This window comes from Lynx canadensis, chromosome D4, assembly GCF_007474595.2.
Source record: "Lynx canadensis isolate LIC74 chromosome D4, mLynCan4.pri.v2, whole genome shotgun sequence".
NCBI classification, from domain to species: domain Eukaryota; kingdom Metazoa; phylum Chordata; class Mammalia; order Carnivora; family Felidae; genus Lynx; species Lynx canadensis.
Genome location: NC_044315.2, coordinates 72,256,999 through 72,278,247, shown reverse-complemented (window position 1 = coordinate 72,278,247; position 21,249 = coordinate 72,256,999). Strand labels below are relative to the sequence as shown.

The window sequence follows — 21,249 nt, the reverse complement described above, 5'->3', positions numbered from 1 at the left end:
GTTGATGTGGAGAAAAGCAGGCTGTGAGAGCATTTCATGAATGTGAAAGTTCTTCAGTGCATTTTTCCTCATGGAGTTCATTCTAAGTCTTCAGATTTTAAAGGCTTCTGCAGGCAAAGGCTTGTGTGGTTTTTGTTTTGTTTTTTTTTAATTTTTGAGAGAGAGAGAGAGAGAGAGAAAGAGAACGAGCATGGGAAGAGCAGAGAGAGAGGGAGACACAGAATCTGAAGCAGACTCCAGGCTTCGAGCTATTAGCACAGAGCCCAATGCAGGGCTCAAACTCACGCACTGTGTGAAATCATGACCTGAGCCAAAGTTGGATGCTTAAGCGACTGAGCCACCCAGGTGCCCCAGAGCTTGTGTTTAATGGGGGATTCACAGACTTGCCTCTCTGGCACTCTTGCCAAAGCTAAACTCTTGCCTCTATGACACGCCTTTTCTACCTAAGGGCCCTCCAGATGGATCTTTTGATTCTGTTCTAGAGCATTCAAATCTAGTGGAACAAGCCATGTGGCCACTCCTCAGACCGCAGCCAAGAAACCCATGAGAGTGTGTATATGTGTGTGTGAGCATTGCTCATGGTCACATTCAGGGTTTGGTGAGGGTTCTGAAGGGGTGGCTTATGCTCCAGGGAGAACTGAGTCAGTAGAAAGGCAAGGCCCATTCATACATTAGCTCACACGTACTGAGGAACTAATTAGCTTCATTTTACAAAAGTGTTTAGAAAGGTTAAGAAACGGACCTTAGTCCATCTAGTAAGTAGCAAAATCAGTTCTCAAACCTGAGTCTGACTTTCGAACACAGGCTATTGGTCGAAAGGATTAAATATAGAATGCCAGGGCCCTAGGACCAGGTCAGTTTGTCCTACTTAGTTTTGCTACTTTCTGGCAAGGAATTGTCCTGGCTGTGGATGAAGTTAAATAATCTTGTATAAACAATGGGACAAGGAAAAATTTCCTCCCTTGATTAGTTAAGTACGTTGATAAGGTTGCTCACTTGCTCAGAATGTTTTTTCTTCACAAGCAAACATGGTATAACCTTGGAGGCCCATGGAATCCATCACATGGAGAAATTATTCTTTATTTTATTTTTATTTATTTTTTTTAATATGAAATTTATTGTCAAATTGGTTTCCATACAACACCCAGTGCTCATCCCAACAGGTGCCCTCCTCAGTGCCCATCACCCACTTTCCCCTCCCTCCCACCCCCCATCAACCCTCAGTTTATTCTCAGTTTTCAAGAGTCTCTTATGGTTTGCCTCCCTCCCTCTCTAACTTTTTTTCCCCCTTCCCCTCCCGCATGGGTTTCTGTTAAGTTTCTCAGGATCCACATAAGAGTGAAAACATATGGTATCTGTCTTCCTCTGTATGACTTATTTCACTTAGCATAACACTCTTCAGTTCCATCCACGTTGCTACAAAAGGCCATATTTCATTCTTTCTCATTGCCAAGTAGTATTCCATTGTATATATAAGCCACAACTTCTTTATCCATTCATCAGTTGATGGACATGTAGGCTCTTTCCATAATTTGGCTATTGTTGAGAGTGCTGCTATAAACATTGGGGTACAAGTGCCCCTATGCATCTGCACTCCTGTATCCCTCGGGTAAACTCCTAGCAGTGCTGTTGCTGGGTCATCGGGTAGATCTATTTTTAATTTTTTGAGGAACCTCCACACCGTTTTCCAGAGTGGCTCCACCAGTTTGCATTCCCACCAACAGTGCAAGAGTCCCGTTTTTACATGGAGAAATTATTCTAATGAGCTTAACATGTTTATCCAGCTAAGATTCTAGAGTGGATTAGAGAAGGGATGGTTTGTGAACATTAAGAGGTCATTAAGAGCAAAATCATGTCAAACTAATTTCAGGGACAGATGGTAGATACTTGTAGACTTCATTAAGGCAGCTGATATCTTTGACAACGTCTGTGGACAAGATAGAATTATTGATTGGATAATGGTACAAACCAATTGCAATGGGAGACACAGTGTGGCTAGTACGGTCCTGGAGCCAGACACCTGGTTTCAAACCCTAGCGTTTTGGCTCCTTAACCTGTGTGACTTCAGTCCAGCTACTTACCCACTCTGTGCTTCACTTACCTCATCTGTAAACTGGGGATACTAATAGCGTCCGTTGTAAGGATTAAATGAGATGAAAAATAATTAGTAATAAATAATGAAGTGTTTAGAACAGTACTTGGCATGTGCAAGTTGATATGCAGAGGCCATTGCTATTAGCATTCATTATAACTATCATTGTTATTAGGCTGTTGAATGACTGTACACAAAGCAAACTGATTAATGACCGTAGTGACTCATACAGAATTGATTAGTATGTAGAAACTCTTAAGTCTTTTCCATACCCTCACTACTTAGCCACATTTTTGCCCTGTAGTACTTGTACTGCCGATTTTTAGAAGTCTACTGAAAAATCCACTTATTCTCACTCTGTCTTTTGAGGAGTCTGGGGTAGGTGGGCAGGCTGGAAGATGATTTCTCTGTCAAAGGTATATGTATGCATTTTACAAACATACTCCTACTTGGAACACAAGATCTTGATAAGCTAAAATGATAGCTCCAATTCTAGGAACACATGCTGGATCCTGGAGTGTTGAAATCATCTCTAAAGTTTGTGATGGATTGAGATTGATTTTATTTCATACTATTTACATTTTAAGAATCCTTTGGTAACTATTACCCCAAATTCCATGATTCTGTTACCAACAGTTGTTTAACTGAGTTTTCACTGGTTTCATTTCTTACCGCTCTTTGTTGATAGAAGTTGGTTTTTTTTGTTTGTTTTAATTATGTTTTCCCCTTTCTTCACAGTATTTATTCTGATGTTTTTCACTGGCTTGAATACTTTTCAAAATCTTTTTCAGAAAAGAAATGCCAATAGTATAATTTCTGAGATCCTTCATGTTCTGAAATGTCACTCCTTGGCTTAAATATAGTATAATGTCTTGTTCCCTTTTCCTTAGAATTCTATAAATATTACTCTATTATTATCTGGTTTTCAGACAAGAAGTCCTAGGTCAGATTGTTTTCTTTTCCTCATAGATTACCATTCCTTTCTCTCTTCCTTTATAGATTTTTCTTTTATTCCATGAAATTCAGAATGACTTTCATTTTCAACATTCATGCCTGTCACCTCAAAAGGCTGTTTGGATGTGAATACTTAAGCAGAGGAAATTTTTCCTTTGATATTAATTCTTATACATCAGCACCATTCCCTTCCACAATTCCTCTTAAATGGATACTGAATATTTTGGATCTGTCCTTATTTATTGTCCTATAGCTACTGTCTCATATAATTTCTTTTTCTTTCTTTCTTTAAAAAATGTTTTTATTTTTGAGAGAGAGAGAGAGAGAGATTGAGAGAGAGAAAGAGAAGAAGGAGGAGGAGGAGGCACGGAGAGAGAGGGAGACACAGAATCCTTAGCAGGCTCCAGGCTCTGAGCTGTCAGCACAGAGCCCAATGCAGGGCTTGAACTTGTGAACTGCAATATCATGACCTGAGCTTAAGTCAGATGCTTAATCAACTGAGCCACCCAGGCACCCCCGTTATAATCTATTTTTCTGTGTTTTTGGAGAATTCTTTAAGTTGGAATTTGCAAGTTTATTTCTCAGCAGTGATCAACCTGTTATTCAATGCCTCTATTGGGTTTTTATTTTTGGCATTCATATTTTGTTTTTAATTTCCAAGATCTCATTTTTTTTTTCAGAAGCTCCCCTCGTTTTTCATTGATTGTGGTATCTTTTTTTTTTTTTTTTTTTTTTTTTAGAGAGACAAAGAGATCATGAGTTGGGGAAAGGGGTAGAGGCAGAGAGAGAGAATCCCAAGCAGGCTCCATGCTCAGTGCAGAGCCACACATGGGGCTTGGCCCCACAACCCTGGGATCACGACCTGAGCTGAAATCAAGAGTCAGATGCTCAACTGACTGAGCCACCCAGGCACCCCTCCTTTTTTTTTTTTTTAAGATTTTATTTTTAAGTAATCTCTGCATGTAACATGGGACTTGAACTCACAACCCTGAGGTCAAGAGTCACATGCTGTTACAACTGAGCCAGCCAGGCACCCTGATTATAGTATCTTCATTAATCTCATTTGGACTTCTGTATCTCTTCATATGTGAAGAGTGTTTTGGTCATCTATTACTGCGTAATTTGTACTCTCCATATCCCCTCCCCACACTTCCATTTAATGGCTTGAAACAACAATTTATTATTACTCACAATTCCATGGCTAGGTGGTTCTGTCACTCATGTGGAAACGTTCAGCTGGTGGCTGGACTGGGCTGGTAGTTAATAGAGGGCTTCTCTCACATTCTAGGGGCTTGATGCTGACTATCAGTCAGGCCACCTTAGATTTCCATGTGGCCTCTCTCTTCACATGGTATCTCATTTGTAGGGCATCCTCTGGCCTCTCTCCTAAGCATGATGGCTTGGATTTCCTTACAGCATGGCCACTGGATTCCAACAGATGGAAAGAGGAAGCTGTCACTTGTCTCTACTGTTAGGTTCAGAGCAGGCATAGTGTTAACTTCTGCATTCTATTGTCCAAAACAAGTCTCAAGACCAACCAAGGGGAGGGGAAATGGATTCCACTCTTGAATCCCCAAGAAAGAGAGGGGAATGGAAAATCTTCCAGATTTTCCCGTAAGTCTGATACATTAAAGATATAGGCTGATCAGAACTGGTAGCTTGTATGGACTCTTTCAGCAATTAAACGAATTTCTGGCTCTCAAACAATGATCAGTGAGTGATGAGGAGTTCATTGGTCCAAGACCAAAAACCAAACAAAAGGGAGAATATAGTGAATTTTAATAAAGTCATAATTAAACAAATTTTAAAGGGTTCTGATATTACTTTCTTCCTTCTTTTTATGAAATTATGGCTTTAGTAGTTTTTGGAAAACAAAACAAAACAACTCTTTATCTGGCAAAATAGAATATTGGCCACTTTATAGTGGCCCTTTCAAAATTACTGGCCTTTAAAATCCCAGAGCCGGTTAAGAACCAGGTTTTCTTCAGTCCTGCTATTCCCTTGGTCCCCACCCGCTGCCTGGGTTCTTACAAGTGTCCTGGGAAAAGTCCCATTTCACTTAAGGTATTTTTTTCCTCTGGGTGAAATAGGAGTGTGTGTGTGTGTGTGTGTGTGTGTGTGTGTGTGTGTGTACATGTGTCTGATGGAATTCCTAAAGTTTTTAGTTTTGTTTTCCTAAGCCATTTCTTGGGGAAAAAACTGCCAGCTGGCAGAGAGGTTTCCTCTTCAGTGTCTGAATTACCATGTGGTTTTTACCTCTATACCTGATACTTCTGGCAGTCAAGAGGAGAAGTCTGCCAAGGGGCATGTCTTTTTCCTCTTGAAGCCTGTTTTAAGCTCTTGGAATCTTGGTAAAATTGGTGAGACCCTTCTGAATTTTCCTCTGATGACCTGCCTCACCATCCTATGCTCATGAGCTGGAAAGCATTTTTCACTCTGGTTTAAATTGTTTTATATTTGGAGTTCTACTCCAGGTATTTTAGTATGAGGTAGAGGCCATCCTTATTTTCTAGTAATTGGATTTTTTTCAGCATGCTTTTTTTGGGTTCCTTTTGTTGGCGTCAGAGAGTTGGTGATGGTGGTTGGTTTTAGGGTATTTCCAGAACACATCGACAAGCATTTATGGAACACCTTTTAGTACTGTCGGTGTAAAGGACATATGAAAAGAACCTTTGAAGAATAAAATAAAATCAATGATACCATTGTAGACAAATGCATCCATTTTTGCAAGGGTAGGTTGAGAATATGAGAAATGGCAGTCACAATGCCCCCTGCCCGTTTTTTCCTTTTTCTGTTTTTCTCTCCCTTCTTATATTGGGGTCTCAAGACATAGATGAGTGTGAGGTTTCCGGCCTGTGCAGACAAGGAGGACGGTGTGTGAACACTTACGGAAGTTTCGAATGCTACTGTATGGATGGGTACTTGGCAAAGAATGGGCCTGAGCCTTTCCACCCGACCAGAGACGCCACGTCATGCACAGGTGGGTTTCTGCCAAAGAAGGAAGCTTCTGAGGGCGAGATTCTGTTCTCAGATGACTTTCTCCTGAGCTGAGCCTGTGTCTGTGGGGTTGGGGTTGGGGTCTGTGTTGGGGATGTGAGTGGAGATTATCTATTCCTTTGCGCAGCTGTACAACCTATGAAATAAAGCCAATGATACAGGGTAGAAGGGGGCTATCTTATATTTTTAAGAAAGCTACAATTTTTAGGGATTTTTAGCAGTAAATAGATATTATGCTATTAAACATGATTTTAGGTAGTAAATATAGCTGATCTGTTAAGGACCAGCAGAGGAAAATTGACTCTGGAAATTCCAAAGCCATATATATCTTTAGGTATTTTGCAATTTAAATTTTTTACTTTGTTGGGCTGGGCTTCTCTTTAGGGTGAATTAGTGAAGGCTGACTGCCAAATTCCATCAGCTTTATGCATGTATGGATGCTATTACCTATGGAAGGCCAGAAGGCTGAATAGAGACAATCATTGGAAACGTGCCCAGAAGTCAAATGGAAATTAATCAGTCTGTAAAATATGACTCAGGTGTGTGTGGAGGGAGGGGGATGATGAATTTTGAAAATTTATATTCACATAGTAATGAATTTGACATTAATTTATTTTCAGAAATAGACTGTGGCACCCCTCCTGAGGTCCCAGATGGCTATATCGTAGGAAATTATACTTCTAGGCTTGGCAGCCAGGTTCGTTATGCTTGCAAAGAAGGATTTTTCAGTGGCCTGGAAGATACAGTTTCAAGCTGCACAGCCTTGGGCACGTGGGACTCCCCAAAATTAAATTGCCAAGGTGAGTTTTCAAAAGGTTCAGGTTCCCAGATTGTATCATTTTGAGATTGTTTTCATATTTCTTTCTAAATTTCTCTTTAGGGTAGTGAATGAATTAAATAGATCCAGTAAATCCCTGTTGTTTGTAATAGGTTTACAGTTGATTCTCTTGATATTTTCCAGAAGAGTTATCTTATCATCTGCAAATAATGATAATTCCATCTTTTTTTTTTTAAGTTTTATTTTTTTAAATTTTATTAGAGAGAGACAGAGACAGTGTGAGTGGGGGAGGGTCAGAGAGAGGGAGAGAGGGAACCTCAAGCAGCCTCCACACTGTCAGCGCAGAGCCTGACATGGGGGTCAAACCCATGAAACCATTTGATCATGACGTGAGCTGAAACCAGGAGTTGGTGCTTAACCGACTGAGCCACCCAGGCACCTTTTACTTTTCTATATTTATGAAAGTTCTGTTTCTCTTGATTGACCACAGGCTAGTATTTTCAGAACAAAAATTTAAATAGTAATGTTGACTTTGAATATTCATTTCTTATTCATGACTTTCATGGCTTTGGTTTTCGTTTTTTATGACCTTAGCTTTTTGATGTTACGGGTACCTACTTATATTCTTATGCACACTGATCCAGTGCTATGTGCCAAGTGCTCTTCTAAGCACCGTATATATGTTGATTCATTCAATCCTTACAGTAACCCTATGAGGATGTACTGTTATTATCCCATTTTACAGGTGAGAAAAGTGAGGCTTGGAAAAGTGAAGTTATCAGTTCAAGGTCAAGGTCATGCAGCTAGTGATAGAGCTGAACTTGAACCCAGGAATTCTGGTTCCAGAGGTTGTATTCTTAATCATGCTGGGGTACTGCTTCTGTTTTCATGATGTTGGTGGCTTTTGGTTTGTTTCTTCCTTTTGGCTTTCTCTCTTTTCATTTATTACAATTATGCTAGTTTTTGGCATAACATAATCTTAAGGAAGCACCTATCCCAACTTTACTAGGGCTTAAAAGAATCAGAAATGAGTTATTTTTTATCATGTCTTCTAGACAGGTGTTAAGGTGATCATGTATGTTTTTGCTTTAAACAAGTCATGTCTAACCTGTAATTATATTATTAGATTTCCCGATAATATATTCTAGTATCTGGAATGGATTCTTCTGGGTCTTTGGTTTTTTATTCTTTTCATCTGGATTATAGTTGCTAAATTAAAAAAAGTATTTTTATTTTAGAAAGGGGGAGGGGCAGAGGGAGAGAGAGAGAATGAAAGAGAGAGAGAGAGAGAGACAGACAGACAGACAGACAGAGAGACAGAGAGACAGAGAATCCCAAGCAGGCTCCATGCTCTCAGTGCAGAGCCCAACATGGAGCTCAAACCCACAAACCATGAGATCATGACCTGAGCCGAAATCAAGAGTCTGACAACCAACTGAGCCATCCAGGCGCTCCTGCTAAATTTCATTTAGAATTTTTCTGTTGATACTCAGAAGTGAGGTTGGCTTATTTTCTTTTTCTGTGCCATCTTTGTTGGGTCTGGTGTCAGTGTTATTCTTAATTTTAAAAAGAGAATTTGAGAGAATTTCTTTCTTTATTCTTTGGACTACTATAAATAGAATTTTTAAAGATTCGGAAAATTTCACTCGAAAATTATCTGGTTATGGCTTTTTTGGAGAGGTAGCCCTGGTGCTATTAAAAAATCCTATACTTATTGGTCTAAGTTTCTTACCCATTTTGGTGTCTATTTTGGTAATTTACGTATTCCTAGAAAATCATCTATTTTATCCAGATTTTCAAGCTTATTTGTAGAGAGAAGTGTAAAGCAATCTTATTTATAATTTTCTGTAGTTATAGTTGTTTATAAGTGAAATATTGGAAACAACTGCAGATGTCTGTTAGTAGGAGATTGGTTAAATAAATCATGGCATATACATGAAATGGAATATTATGTAGCCAGTAAAAATTACATTAGAAAATAATATTTGTTAACATAGTTTAGTCTTAATAGTGTATTACTGAGTTATCAACTATATGTGTAACATGATCTTGGTTTTGAAAGAGTTCATATGTATATATATGCTTACAAAAGCTTAGAAGGGTGTACAACAAAATATTAACAGCAGTAACTTCCACTGGAGGGGATCCTGGATGATTTTCATATTTGATATTCTTTATGGAAAGAATTTTGAACATATTAGACAAAGTAACAAAGCTGTTTCCGTTTTGGAAAAAAGAAAACTTTTCATTGACTTTACTGCATAGCTAGAAAATCTCAGTGAAGTGCTTGGCTAAGTTAATTCTTGTGCTGTTCTGATCTGCGATTCAGGCTCTACACATATTTTAATAGTTAATGATCATACTGGGGGTTAAGAAATTCTAAAAGTACATTATAGTTCTAACATTATCTTTCAATGGATCAATTAAAATGCACAACTTAGATTAAAATGTGCCATAATGCATATCAAAGAACTCTCTGAGGATTTATATAGGAAAACCCTGATAAAAGAGTTAGTGTGGCTTTGAGAACTACTAGTCGTCTGGATTACTGGACTGAGGATGGAGAAAGTTAATTTAGAGGAGAATACTTGTTACATTCCCCAAAGAACTGTTATTTAAAAGATCTTCACTCCATTTTTACCTCCTCTAATAACTGCTCCGTCTGCCTGCTGACACCTTCTTCTTCCTCCCCCGTGTCACCACATGGCCACCAGCTTCTCAAGGCTGTGCCTGCTTTTCTGAGCACACCCCTTCTTCTTTATCCTTCATGTTCTCTGGGGCTCCAGATTCTGGGCTGTGTGCCAGCCAGCACTGTATTCTCAGCTCAGAGGAATTAGGAATTCCACTGAAAACACTAGCAAACTGTGAACTTGAACAGGTACTTGGGAAGGGAGCCGCTGTGTGTTACAGATGCAGCTTTGGTGTCCAATTTAACAGACTTCCCCATCAGAGAAGGTACAGTTGGTGGATCCCATTGTTTGCTAATTACTGTGTCCCTGGAGGTTCTGCTGCTGTGGCTGGGACCCCGAGGCACAGACTCCCTTCTGAACAGCTCTCAGAGGTGGGACCTGGAAGGGAGGATGACAGCTTCTCATGCCAGGGCATCTGGGGCTCCTGAAACATCAGTCCCACATTTCCATCAGCTCTCTGGAAAAGACAGAATCAATCTCTAGTTGGTATTGCCTATTACTTTATTATTACTTGTTTAACTTTCAAAGAAGATGCAAGTTGTACATGGCAGTTTAGAGAACTTAAACTTTTAAAATTCAACTAAGCCAGAAGCAAAGTGAGGGAATCACTTCAACTGTGTTATCATCAACAACAATCCAGAGTCCAGGTCTGATGCTAGATAAACTGTAGACCTTGTGACTAAGGAAATCTGGGGTCTGGGAGAAGAGAAAAGACAGGTATATCATGAACTATGATGCAAGGGTGAGCTCCTAAGTATTATGTGAAAAGATGGATAAACACTAAGGGTTCTGATGGGAGATAGGGTGGTTCCAGGAAAGAGATGACATTTGTGCTCTTCTCTTTGAGTAGTTTACTTGCTGTGTAAGAGTCTGGGGAGGAGTGGTTTGCAGTGTTGGTCGATGAGTTGGAGGGTTCTGGGGGGTGGGGGGAGCCTATCTTCCAAGATAAAATCCAAACTCCTAACCATGGCCTCTGAAACCAACAGGGTTTGGCCTTTTTGACTTCTCTATAGGTTACATTTCCCATCATTCTCTTCCAACCAACATGTCAAGCTTTTATCAACGTCAGGGCCTTTACACCTGCATCTCCTGCTACTTAAAATACTTGCCAACCATCTTAAATTTTTTTTTACTGTGATAAAATACACATAATATAAAATTTACCATTTTCACCACTTATACATATACAATTCAGTGGCATTAAGTACATTCACAATGTTGTGTAACCATCACTGTTATCTGTTTCCAGAATGTCTTCATTATCCCAGACAGAAACTCTGTACCCATTAAACAATAACTCCTCATTCCTGTGTCCCTCCAGCCCCTGGTAACCTCTGTTGTACATTCTGTCTCTGTGAATTTGTATTCTAGGTACCTTATAGAAGAGGAATCATGCAATATTTGACTTTTAATGTCTAGCTTCATTCACTTAGCATAATGTCTTCAAGGTTCATCCATGTTGTAACAGGTGTCAGAACTTCATTCTTGTCTAAGGCTGAGTGATATTCTATTCTGCGTATATATTTGCGTATATATGGAGTCTCCCTGGTTTTTTACATAGCATGCTCCTTCTCATCTTTTAAGTTTCAGCTTCAGTGTCACCTCTGACATTACTGTCTTCCTTAGTGTCCAATATGTAAGTATCTTATTTATGATTATTTTTGTAGTTTATGTCACCCCTACTGGACTATAATCTGGGAGCTCTGCGACCACGGAGTCGTCCTAGGCATGATCTCTCCAGCACCTGGCACCCTGCCTAGCATGCCTAAGGCCTGTGGGAGCAGCCTGAACTCCGTTCACAAGGGGGTGCAGACCATGCCTGACAGTAGGGAGTTGGCTCCTGAACTGCTGTCCCAGCTGATCACGTGGCTGAGCCCTGCTGAGACCCTGACCTCCTGTTTTGTTTCAGCCCTCAAGCTTCATATCCTTTGCTGATTCCACATCTTCTTTGTCTTCTGTACCTTCACACTTCCTTCTCACTTGGCATGACACCTCTGTGCTTTGATGAAGCAGGGCAAGGCCTTGGGGCTGATTCCTGATTTTCCCCATATCCATGCATATGGCCCTCAAAGAATGGGGGGCCCAGCACTTCTGGGCTGATTGCAGAGGCACGAATTTCTCCTTTGAGTTAATGAGGATACAACATGGTTTCTAACGTCTACTAATAACAGAGCCTTTCTCTAAAGGTGGCCAGCACTTTTTTTTTATTGTTTCTTTTGTTTTTTTTAATATAATTTATTGTCAAATTGGTTTCCATACAACACCCAGTGCTCATCCTCAATGCCCTCCTCAATGCCCATCACCCACTTTCCCCTCTTCCCCACCCCCATCAACCTTCAGTTTGTTCTCAATATTTAAAAGTCTCTTATGGTTTGCCTCCCTCCCTCTCTGTAACTTTTATTTTCCCCCCTTCCCCTCCGCCATGATCTTCTGTTAAGTTTCTTAGGATGCACATATGATGAAAACATATGATATTTGTCTTTCTCTGCCTGACTTATTTCACTTAGCATAATACCCTCCAGTTCCATCCATGTTGCTGCAAATGGGGTGGCCAGCACTTTAAGGTTGACAAGGTTTTCTGTAAACATTGTCTCATCTGATCTTTAGAAATTCCTTCTGAAGTGGTTAATAGGTTATTTCTCATTTCACATATATTCTATTTACAAGTAATAATGGGTATTATTTCCCATTAAGAACCAGAGAGAGGAAGTGACTTACCTTGTGTCACTAGCTTATGTATCAAGATGAGAACCCAAAGCACTTTCTAGAAGGCAAATTCCATGTAGAAAGAACCCTTGTGAGTACTGGAGGTGGGAGGCAAGAAGGAAACCTGGAGGGCCCAGAAGCACACAATAGGGTCCGGGATCCATCCAGAAGAATATTTATTGTTGCTGAGCCAACTCTTCCGCTTTTAAGATTTTTCTAAATAGAACCCAATCTCACCTCTGCAAAGTGGAGAGTGTTTGAAAAAGTTTTGACATAAGTTGGAACACAGATTAGGGCATTCAGGTGAGGAACCGCACACAAGTTTTGTTGCACCGCTGTCTCTGAATTTTTAGCAGGGGTCTGGAGACGATTCTGAGGCCACGTCCAGACCTGGCAGGAAAGTGTGCCGTGAGTGACTCATGGCCTCTGCTGTGAGCGAGGGAGGGTACAGTGGCAGCACACTTTTCCTGTGGTTATCTTTTGTGTTCCAGGTAATCATTTGAAACAGATTTTCTGACACCCTCACTACATACTGACAATTTAAAACATTTAGGAAAACAGTATTGACTTCCTTGCTGCGTGCAACAAATCTCTTGTGTTATCCTTTTGCCAAGTAAATGCCATTGAAATATGTCACTTGCAAATGGAGTCATTGCAGCGTGAATGATGACGCTCTTGTAAGACTGACACGGGCTGGTGAAGCACGAGCTTTAGAATCAGAGAGACTTGGGTGAGTTTTGGCCGAACCACTTGGGAATTGTGTAACCAGCTCTAAACTTCTCTCAACTCCAGTTTCCTTCTTTAGTAGGGAATGAGATTGTTTTCATCCTGTGGACTTATTGTGAAGATTTAATGAGATAATGATATAAAGCACTTGGTGCTGTGCTTGATGTAAAGTACCTGCCAGATAAGTGTTCACCATCAGAATAAGAGGTCATAAGCTAGTAGGGAGCAGCAGGTAGTGTTTCTAACTTAAAAATGTAATATCTTGGGGCGCCTGGGTGGCGCAGTCGGTTAAGCGTCCGACTTCAGCCAGGTCACGATCTCGCGGTCTGTGAGTTCGAGCCCCGCGTCGGGCTCTGGGCTGATGGCTCAGAGCCTGGAGCCTGTTTCCGATTCTGTGTCTCCCTCTCTCTCTGCCCCTACCCCGTTCATGCTCTGTCTCTCTCTGTCCCAAAAATAAATAAACGTTGAAAAAAAAAATAAAAAATGTAATATCTTTGTGAAATTTCCTACCACATAGTGGGAAGATCTAGAATCCTCCAGCTTTCACGTTGCCTGATCTATTAGTTTTCAATTCAAGTATTCTGTTTACAAATAGAGCATTAAAAGGAAGAGGTTTTTTTTTTTTAATTTTTTTTTAACGTTTATTGATTTTTGAGACAGAGAGAGACAGAGCATGAACAGGGGTGGGTCAGAGGGAGAGAGGGAGACACAGAATATGAAACAGGCTCCAGGCTCTGAGCTGTCAGCACAGAGCCTGATGCGGGGCTCAAACCCATGTACTGTGAGATCATGACCTGAACTGAAGTCAGACGCTTAACTGACTGAGCCACCCAGGCGCCCCGGAAGAGGTTTTAAAAAAAAAATATATATATTTTTTAGTGTTTATTTACTTTTGAGAGAGAGACAGAGCGCGAGCGGGGGAGGGGTAGAGAGAGAGGGAGACACAGAATTGGAAGCAGGCTCCAGGCTCTGAGCTGTCAGCACAGAACCCGGCGCGGGGCTCGAACTCACAAACTGTGAGATCATGACCTGAGCCGAAGTCAGACGCTTAACCGACTGAGCCACCCAGGCGCCCCAGAATGAAGAGTTTTAATGTCATATTTTTGAAAAAAAGAAAGATTCACACGCTGCTCAAAGCATCTACAGCCATTATCCCATCTACAAATGGAAGATCCTTAGAAGAGATACGCTGATAAATTCTTTGTTTCTTCCCAGCACTCACACGTTCACCTCCTCCAAAGGAGGTTTCCATACCAGACACTATTTCTTGACAATCAGTATTGTTATGTGAAATGGAAATTTTTTTTTCTTCCAAGTGAGCCTCTATGAATATGATCTGAAGGAAATGTATTGTTAGCCAAAGCTAACATTCATGGAAGACTTTAGAATACAAAATACATCAAAAAGTTATTTTTTTTCCCCTACTGCCTTGAGGGCAAGTGGACTTTTTGGTACTAATGAGCTCATTAGCTTAGTTACAGCAGTTAATAAGCTACTCTTGAGAATGTGCTTCATGGCATCCTATAACCCTCCCACTTTCCTTTGATGATGGCAATACCATTTTCTAAATGCAGGTTGCCACATACTGAGATGTTAGATTCCAACCCCCCACATTGATCATATATGAAATTTAGTACTCCAGTGATCCTGGAATGAGGCTCTAATTCCATGTGGGCAAATTAGGAGCACGCCATAAAGTGGATGAAACTTTGTCGCAAGGTTACATTTTTCAGCCCCATTCCTTAGGCCATATTTCATACATATATGCATCACAAAGATTAATGTTCATAATATTAATAGCTCACATGACTGCAGGGGTTATTTTAAAAATATGGGCTATAGGTACAGCCCATGAAGAGCTTACCATTAAGAGGTGGGGGAAGAACATTTTTACAAATGAAGAAAATAGAGGGCTAAGTGCTGAATTATCTGATACAGAACATGAGTATAGTGTAGACTCTGATGTTAACCTGACCATCTGGATCCTTACAACCTGCCATGTCACACAAATTTCTAGGCAATATGTAATTCTGCTTTGACTCTAAGGCACAACAGAGACATTTCTGTTATTGTTGTGTAAATGAAACTAACTTTAATATGATTTTCTTTAGTTTTCATATTTGTTGCTGCTTCTCTGCCAGAGCTCTCCATCTACAAATTTATTTCTCTGGGAAGACTTTTTTGGAGTCAATATCAGTATGTGGAATAGGTCTATCATTCCTTCCCTTGGCAGTTGGCAAAACGTCTGCTCAATTTATGGACATTATTGGTCATTTTTTTTTTTTTCATTCTCAGCTTGGGTATTTATTGGTCTCTAACTCAGTCTTAGATGACGCCTTAGATTACTATGTTATTTCTGAAATCAATCACATTATTGTGCTGATGTTCATAATAGGAAGCAGCCAATGGAGATGAAATTTGTGATGCAGTCAGCTGTTGACTAGATGCCATAAATCTCCTATACCTTTCATCAAACAGATTAACAGATTTCCTTCCAGAATATTTTCTTGGGTTGAATATTAAAGCTAGTAATGTGGGTAAACATTTTTACCTTCAAGATATGAAATAGAGTGTGAATGTGGTCCTTGAAATTGGCACAGCACATCTTCCCCCTGGGGAGACCAGTTTTGCAGTTGATTATTTGAATAAAATCGCAGATATAGGAGGACAGTAGGGAAGAATTCCCAGCCATGTTCATAATTAGTTGACGGTATTGCTGATACATATCCAAACGTTGTTCCTTCATAATATAATTAGCCAGAGAAACGTGTGCTTAAATGAACACCCCTAATGCATATCTAATGCAAATTTGTGCTCTTTATTTTTCTTTCCTTTGGATATAAACTGTTTTTTTTAAACTTTTTAAAAAATGTTTATTTTTGAGAGAGAGGGAGAGAGAGACAGAGACAGAGAGACAGAGTGTGAGTGAGGGAGGGGCAGAGAGAGAGGGAGACACAGAATATGAAGCAGGCTTCAGGCTCTGAGCTGTCAGCACAGAGCCTGACACGGGGCTCAAACTCACAAACCGTGAGATCATGACCTGAGCCAAAGTTGGATGCTCAACCGACTGAGCCACCCAGGTGCCCCTAAAGTGTTTTTAAATGGCTTATTTCCTTGTGATAGTGAAAGCTTTGGGCATTTCATATAGAACCATATTTTTATTTACTTTATTATTACTTTTTAAAGTTTATGTTGAGAGAGAGAGAGAGAAAGAGAGAGAAAGTGTGCATGCACGTGAGCAGGAAAGGAGCAGGGAAAGAGGGAGAGTGAGAATCCCAAACAGGCTCTGTGCTTGCAGCCTGACGCGGGGCTCGAACTCACAAACTGTGAGATCATGACCTGAGCCGAAATCAAGACTTAGGCGCTTAACCAACTGAGCCACCAAGGTGCCCCAGAGTCATATTTTTATTACCACCTATTGTAACGTCTGTTGGGTTGATTTTGGGGGTATTTTTAAATAGCAGCCACCTGCTTTCTTGTGTACCATTTGTTCTGAGCAGAAGTGGCAGTAGCTGCCATGTCTCTCAAGCGTGGTGGGGATATCTGTGACAGGCCAGACCCAGGCCAGACCCCATCAGTACTAAGAAGGCTTCAGGGTATGACACTGATGCAGAGGTAAGTCTATTTCCAGCAGCTGTCTTGCTCTGGAAAAACTCATGGAGGCAAGATTTGGCAGAGGGAGTTGTTACACAACACTTCCATACTCATTTGAATGCTCCTTCATGCAGCCTTTTCTCCTGAGGTTTTAGCTAACCTCTAAGGTCAGTCCCAATCAGGGCTTTGAGTGGACCTCTTCATTGTGAGCCTTTCTAGATTTATTTATTTTTATTTTTTATTTTTTATTTTGAAAAGTTTATTTATTTATTTTGAGAGAGAGAGAGAGTGCGTGCCCGAGCACATGCGAGTAGGGGAGGGGCAGAGAGAGAGGGAATCCCAAGCAGGCTTCGCACCCTCAGCACAGAGCCCGACGTGGTGCTCGAACCCATGAACAGTGAGATTGTGACCTGAGCCGAAGCCAAGAGTTGGATGCTTAACTGACTGAGCCACCCAGGTGCCCTGAGGCTTTCCAGATTTAATGGACCTGGACTTTGGGACCATACATCCCATGGCTTGAATGCTGGCTCTATCTTTTACTATTGGTGTGACTTTTGAATGTGACTTAAGCTCTTAGGAGCTCTTAGGGGCTCTTAAGCTCCATATTCATATCTATAAACTACATGAAAAAAAACCGTCTACCTTGCAAGGTTTTCTGTGAGAAATCAGTCAGATAGTATATATCTAATAGACTGATGTTGAGTAGGATTTCAGTGGATGCTGTCATGATTAAAATTATTGAGGTTTGGGGCATCTGGGTGGCTCAGTCAGTTGAGCGTCCGACTTTGGCTCAGGTCATGATCTTGCAGTTCGTGAGTTTGAGCCCCGCGTCAAGCTCTGTGCTGACAGCTCAGAGCCTGGAGCCTGCTTTGGATTCTGTGTCTTCCTCTCTCTGCCCCTTCCCTGCTCATACTCTGTCTCTCAAAAATGAATAAACATTAAAAAAAACTGTTTTTTAATAAAAATAAAATTATTGAGGTTTGAACAGAATTCCCTGGTACAAAACTGATACTAGTTTTTGTGAGTCTTTTACTCTCTTTTCATCTACTTGGTGTTTGGTAGGTGTGAGTTACCTCTGTTGGATAACAAACACAGAGGTAATGTATATCTGTCTTGTTATTTATACTTATAATGTACTGAGGTTTCCTTCCTCAGGGGCTTTGTTCATATCAAAGTAACATTTATTGCATCTCGAACAATGACAAAGTAGTAGTGTGCTATCAATGAACAGTTCTTTAAGTACTATGTAAAACATATAATTTTTTAAAAGAAATTTATGATTGTTTTATTTATCTTATTTATTAATTTTTTTTTTTTTTTTTTTAGTGTTTATTTTTGAGACAGAGTGGGAGTGGGAGAGGGCAGAGAGAGAGACACACAGAATCTGAAGCAGGCTCCAGACTCTGGGCTGTCAGCACAGAGCCCGATGCGGGGCTCAAATCCACAAGCTATGAGATCATGATCTGAGCCAAAGTTGGATGCTTAACCAACTGAGCCAACCAGGAGTCCCTAAAACATACTATTTTAAGTAGGCATTGTGGGGGTGCAAGAGATTGTAAAATAAAGAGTCTGTCCTTTACGAACTGGCCATATTTTGGGAAGACATAATATATTCATAGAAAGATGTTAAACCCTCAAGCATGTGATGATAAACGGTAGCTGTTCATACTAGTATTCCATTTAGGTTCTCAGCTGAGGGTGTGCATAAAAACCAAACTTGGAACCTTGTAGAAATGTGGTTGCCAAGAACCCAACTCAGTACTACTGATTCGGAAGAATTATCTCTGGGGAAGGGGAGAGGCTGTGAGGCTCCAGATGGGTGTTTTTCCAAAGCCCCATAGGCAAGTCAGATGTACACCTTCTGTTTAGAACTATGTGTTTAATCCAAGCCATGCTAGAATCCTCTCTCAATATCTCTTGCCAAGAGACTCTCCAACTTGAGTAGCTGTGGAATGGGAAGGCATAGAGTCACGAGCCCAGGTTGTCTACCACTAGGCACCTTCCTGAGTTGCTGGACCTTAGTTCTTAGAGACCAAGCTATTGATGTCTCATCAACTCCCAAATTAATATTTTTGGTATTAGTTTTTTTATTTAAAAAATTTTAAAGTTTATTTATTTTGAGAGAGAAAGAGAGAATGAGCAGAGAGCATGAGCAGGGGAGGGGCCGAGAGAGAGGGGGGAGGGAGAAAATTCCAAGCAGGCTCTGCGCTGTCAAACTCACAAACTGCAGAGATCATGACCTGAGCTGAAACTAAGAGTCAGACACTCAACTGATCGAGCCACCCAGGCTCCCCATGTTTTTGGTATTAATTAAAAAAAAAATCTTGTATTCCCAACAAAAGCCACCATGTCTTCCATTATTCTTAGTTGTGTCCAAGGATGGAAGGCAGTTTAGTTATCTTCTGTATTCTTATACCTTTAGAATCTGTGCTTCTCCCTTAATCCAGTTATCTATCACTGGATTCCTTCCCACTGTCTCCAGTGTGCTGCTTAGAATTCCAGTTTCAAGGTCCATAAACCTGCATAACCTACACCCTCAATCTCTTCACTCCTGTTCCCTCTATTTCCTGCTATAACTGAACCCTGGTTTTAACTGGAAGATATTTTAGATGTCAACAATGACTGGGCAGCCTTATGAAACATTAACCACCTGTTCGGTTGGCTGCTCATGTACACACAAATATACTTGTGTCTTGGAGTGTTTTGGGCTGGTTGATATGTCTAAAGGTTTGATGCTTTGAAGGGAAAAACATGATGAGGGCCAAGAAGCCTTGTGTCTGGTAAACATGTATGAAAAGGGAATTAATCTCTGTGGGCAAATATGGGACTTGTGAGGTAGGCAGGGTTGGAGGATTTATGAAATGACCATCTGGTTCTGGTCCCATAACTGCTCATGATTTGAATCTGCACTGACCAGAGACTAACTCCTTTTTAAAAATCTCGGAATTGTGCTCGCTTCGGCAGCACATATACTAAAAATCTTGGAATCAAGTGACTGGTCAGGTGGGTTGAGCTGTTGTATTGAAGTTCTTACGATAACTTCAGTGACAACAGATGAAAGCCTGTTCTGGGAGGCCTCCCTCAGGGAAATAACTCTGGGGTTCTGCAAAAGTCCAAGCATCCATAGTGGGATGGAGGCAAGTGCAATTCCATGAAATCTACCTGTTCTGTATCAGAAGCTCGTTTAAGAGAAGCCACCTACTTCTAAGGCCAAGAATGGTCTTTGGGGAGTAGGGAACAGATCATACCATTTTCCTCTATCTTGAGTGCTTTATCTCAATAAATGCCCTTATATTTTAAAAGCCTGGATGTCAAGAGTGCTTAATTTTCTTGGCTTTCTACAGACTGGGGAGAAAACTAAAAAGCAGGATGAATAACAAAAGTTATATATATTTTTTCCTCTGTATTTAGGTATGACTGGGATTGTTGGTTGCATTTGAGATTATTATGACCTCCTTATTTTACATTTATTATGCTTTGTTTAATAAAATGATATCTGTGAACTCCCCATAACAGCATGAGAAATTTAGCATGTTTATTTCTTCCCTTTGCCTCATTGCTCAGAGTTTTTGAAATAATTTGGAACTTTACTTTCAAATTATTTTTTTTACCTTGTTCAACTTTATTTATTTAAAAAATTTTTTAGTGTTTATTCATTTTTGAGAGAGAGAGAGTGCGAGCTGGCGAGGGGCAGAGAAAGACTTTCTTTTACATGAGGTAGAGTTTGGCTGGGTCTAAAATGGTAACATCAAAATCCATTTACTTCAGATAGTTTCTGTAAATATTCTAGTGTCTTCTAGTAGTTAAGAGTTGCAGAGAAGAAATTTCATATCAATTTTGTAATGTCAGGCCTGCCTCCCTCTTTGCAGCTGATTTTTTTTCTTTGAAAGATACTTATGGGGCTCCTGGGTGGCTCAGTTGGTTAAGCGTCCGACTTCGGCTCAGGTCATGATCTCGCGATCCGTGTGTTTGCGCCCCGCATCGGGCTCTGTGCTGACTGCTCAGAGCCTGGAGCCTGCTTCAGCTTCTGTGTCTCCCTCTCTCTCTGACCCTCCCCCGTTCATGCTCTGTCTCTCTCTGTCTCAAAAATAAATAAACGTTAAAAAAAATATTTATAAAAGAAAGATACTTATAAATTGAATGTTTAGACTATACTTTCCTTATTAATTTGCTTTACAAAGTTCAAATATTTTGTTTATATTTCATTTAATATTCAATTGGCAAGAAAACTACATCTATTATCTATTATCTATTTTGGAGTTTGTGATCTGATGATACATGGTAGAAGGTACTTGAAAATGTTAATATTTAATAGAACCCTGGGATGGTTCTATTAACCATGGGAATTCTTCATAATGTAAATAGTCTTATAATTGGAACATTTTCTTTAAAAATTTTTTATGCTTTATTTTTGAGAGAGAGAGAGAGAGAGAGAACGAGAGGGGGAAGGGCAGAGAGAGGGGGAGACACAGAATCCGAAGCAGGCTCCAGGCTCTGAGCTGTGAGCACAGAGCCTGATGCGGGGCTTGAACTCTTTAACTGCGAGATCATGACCTGAGCTGAAGTTGGACACTTAACCGACTGAGCCACCCAGGCATCCCTAATTGGAACATTTTCTATGTATACATGTTTGTAAATTTCATTAAAGTCAGGTATATCTATTTTCTCTACTTCTGAACAATCTTATTTTGTATGTCTGCAACTGGATTATT

General features: G+C 40.3%; 1 protein-coding gene across 17 annotated transcripts in view; it reads left to right on the top strand.

Annotated features, from left to right (window-relative positions):
* SUSD1 (sushi domain containing 1) overlaps positions 1-21,249 on the top strand; it is a 288,718-nt gene that overhangs the window by 22,748 nt on the left and 244,721 nt on the right. For all 17 annotated transcript variants that reach the window (XR_003964319.1, XR_003964320.1, XM_030294183.1 and 14 more), the window contains exons 4-5: positions 5,874-6,026; positions 6,664-6,843. Coding sequence is in view for 15 of the 17 variants with exons in the window: in XM_030294183.1 (XP_030150043.1) it covers positions 5,874-6,026; positions 6,664-6,843 (333 nt within the window). In the remaining 2 variants the exon portion in view is untranslated. The remainder of the gene's footprint in view (positions 1-5,873; positions 6,027-6,663; positions 6,844-21,249) is intronic.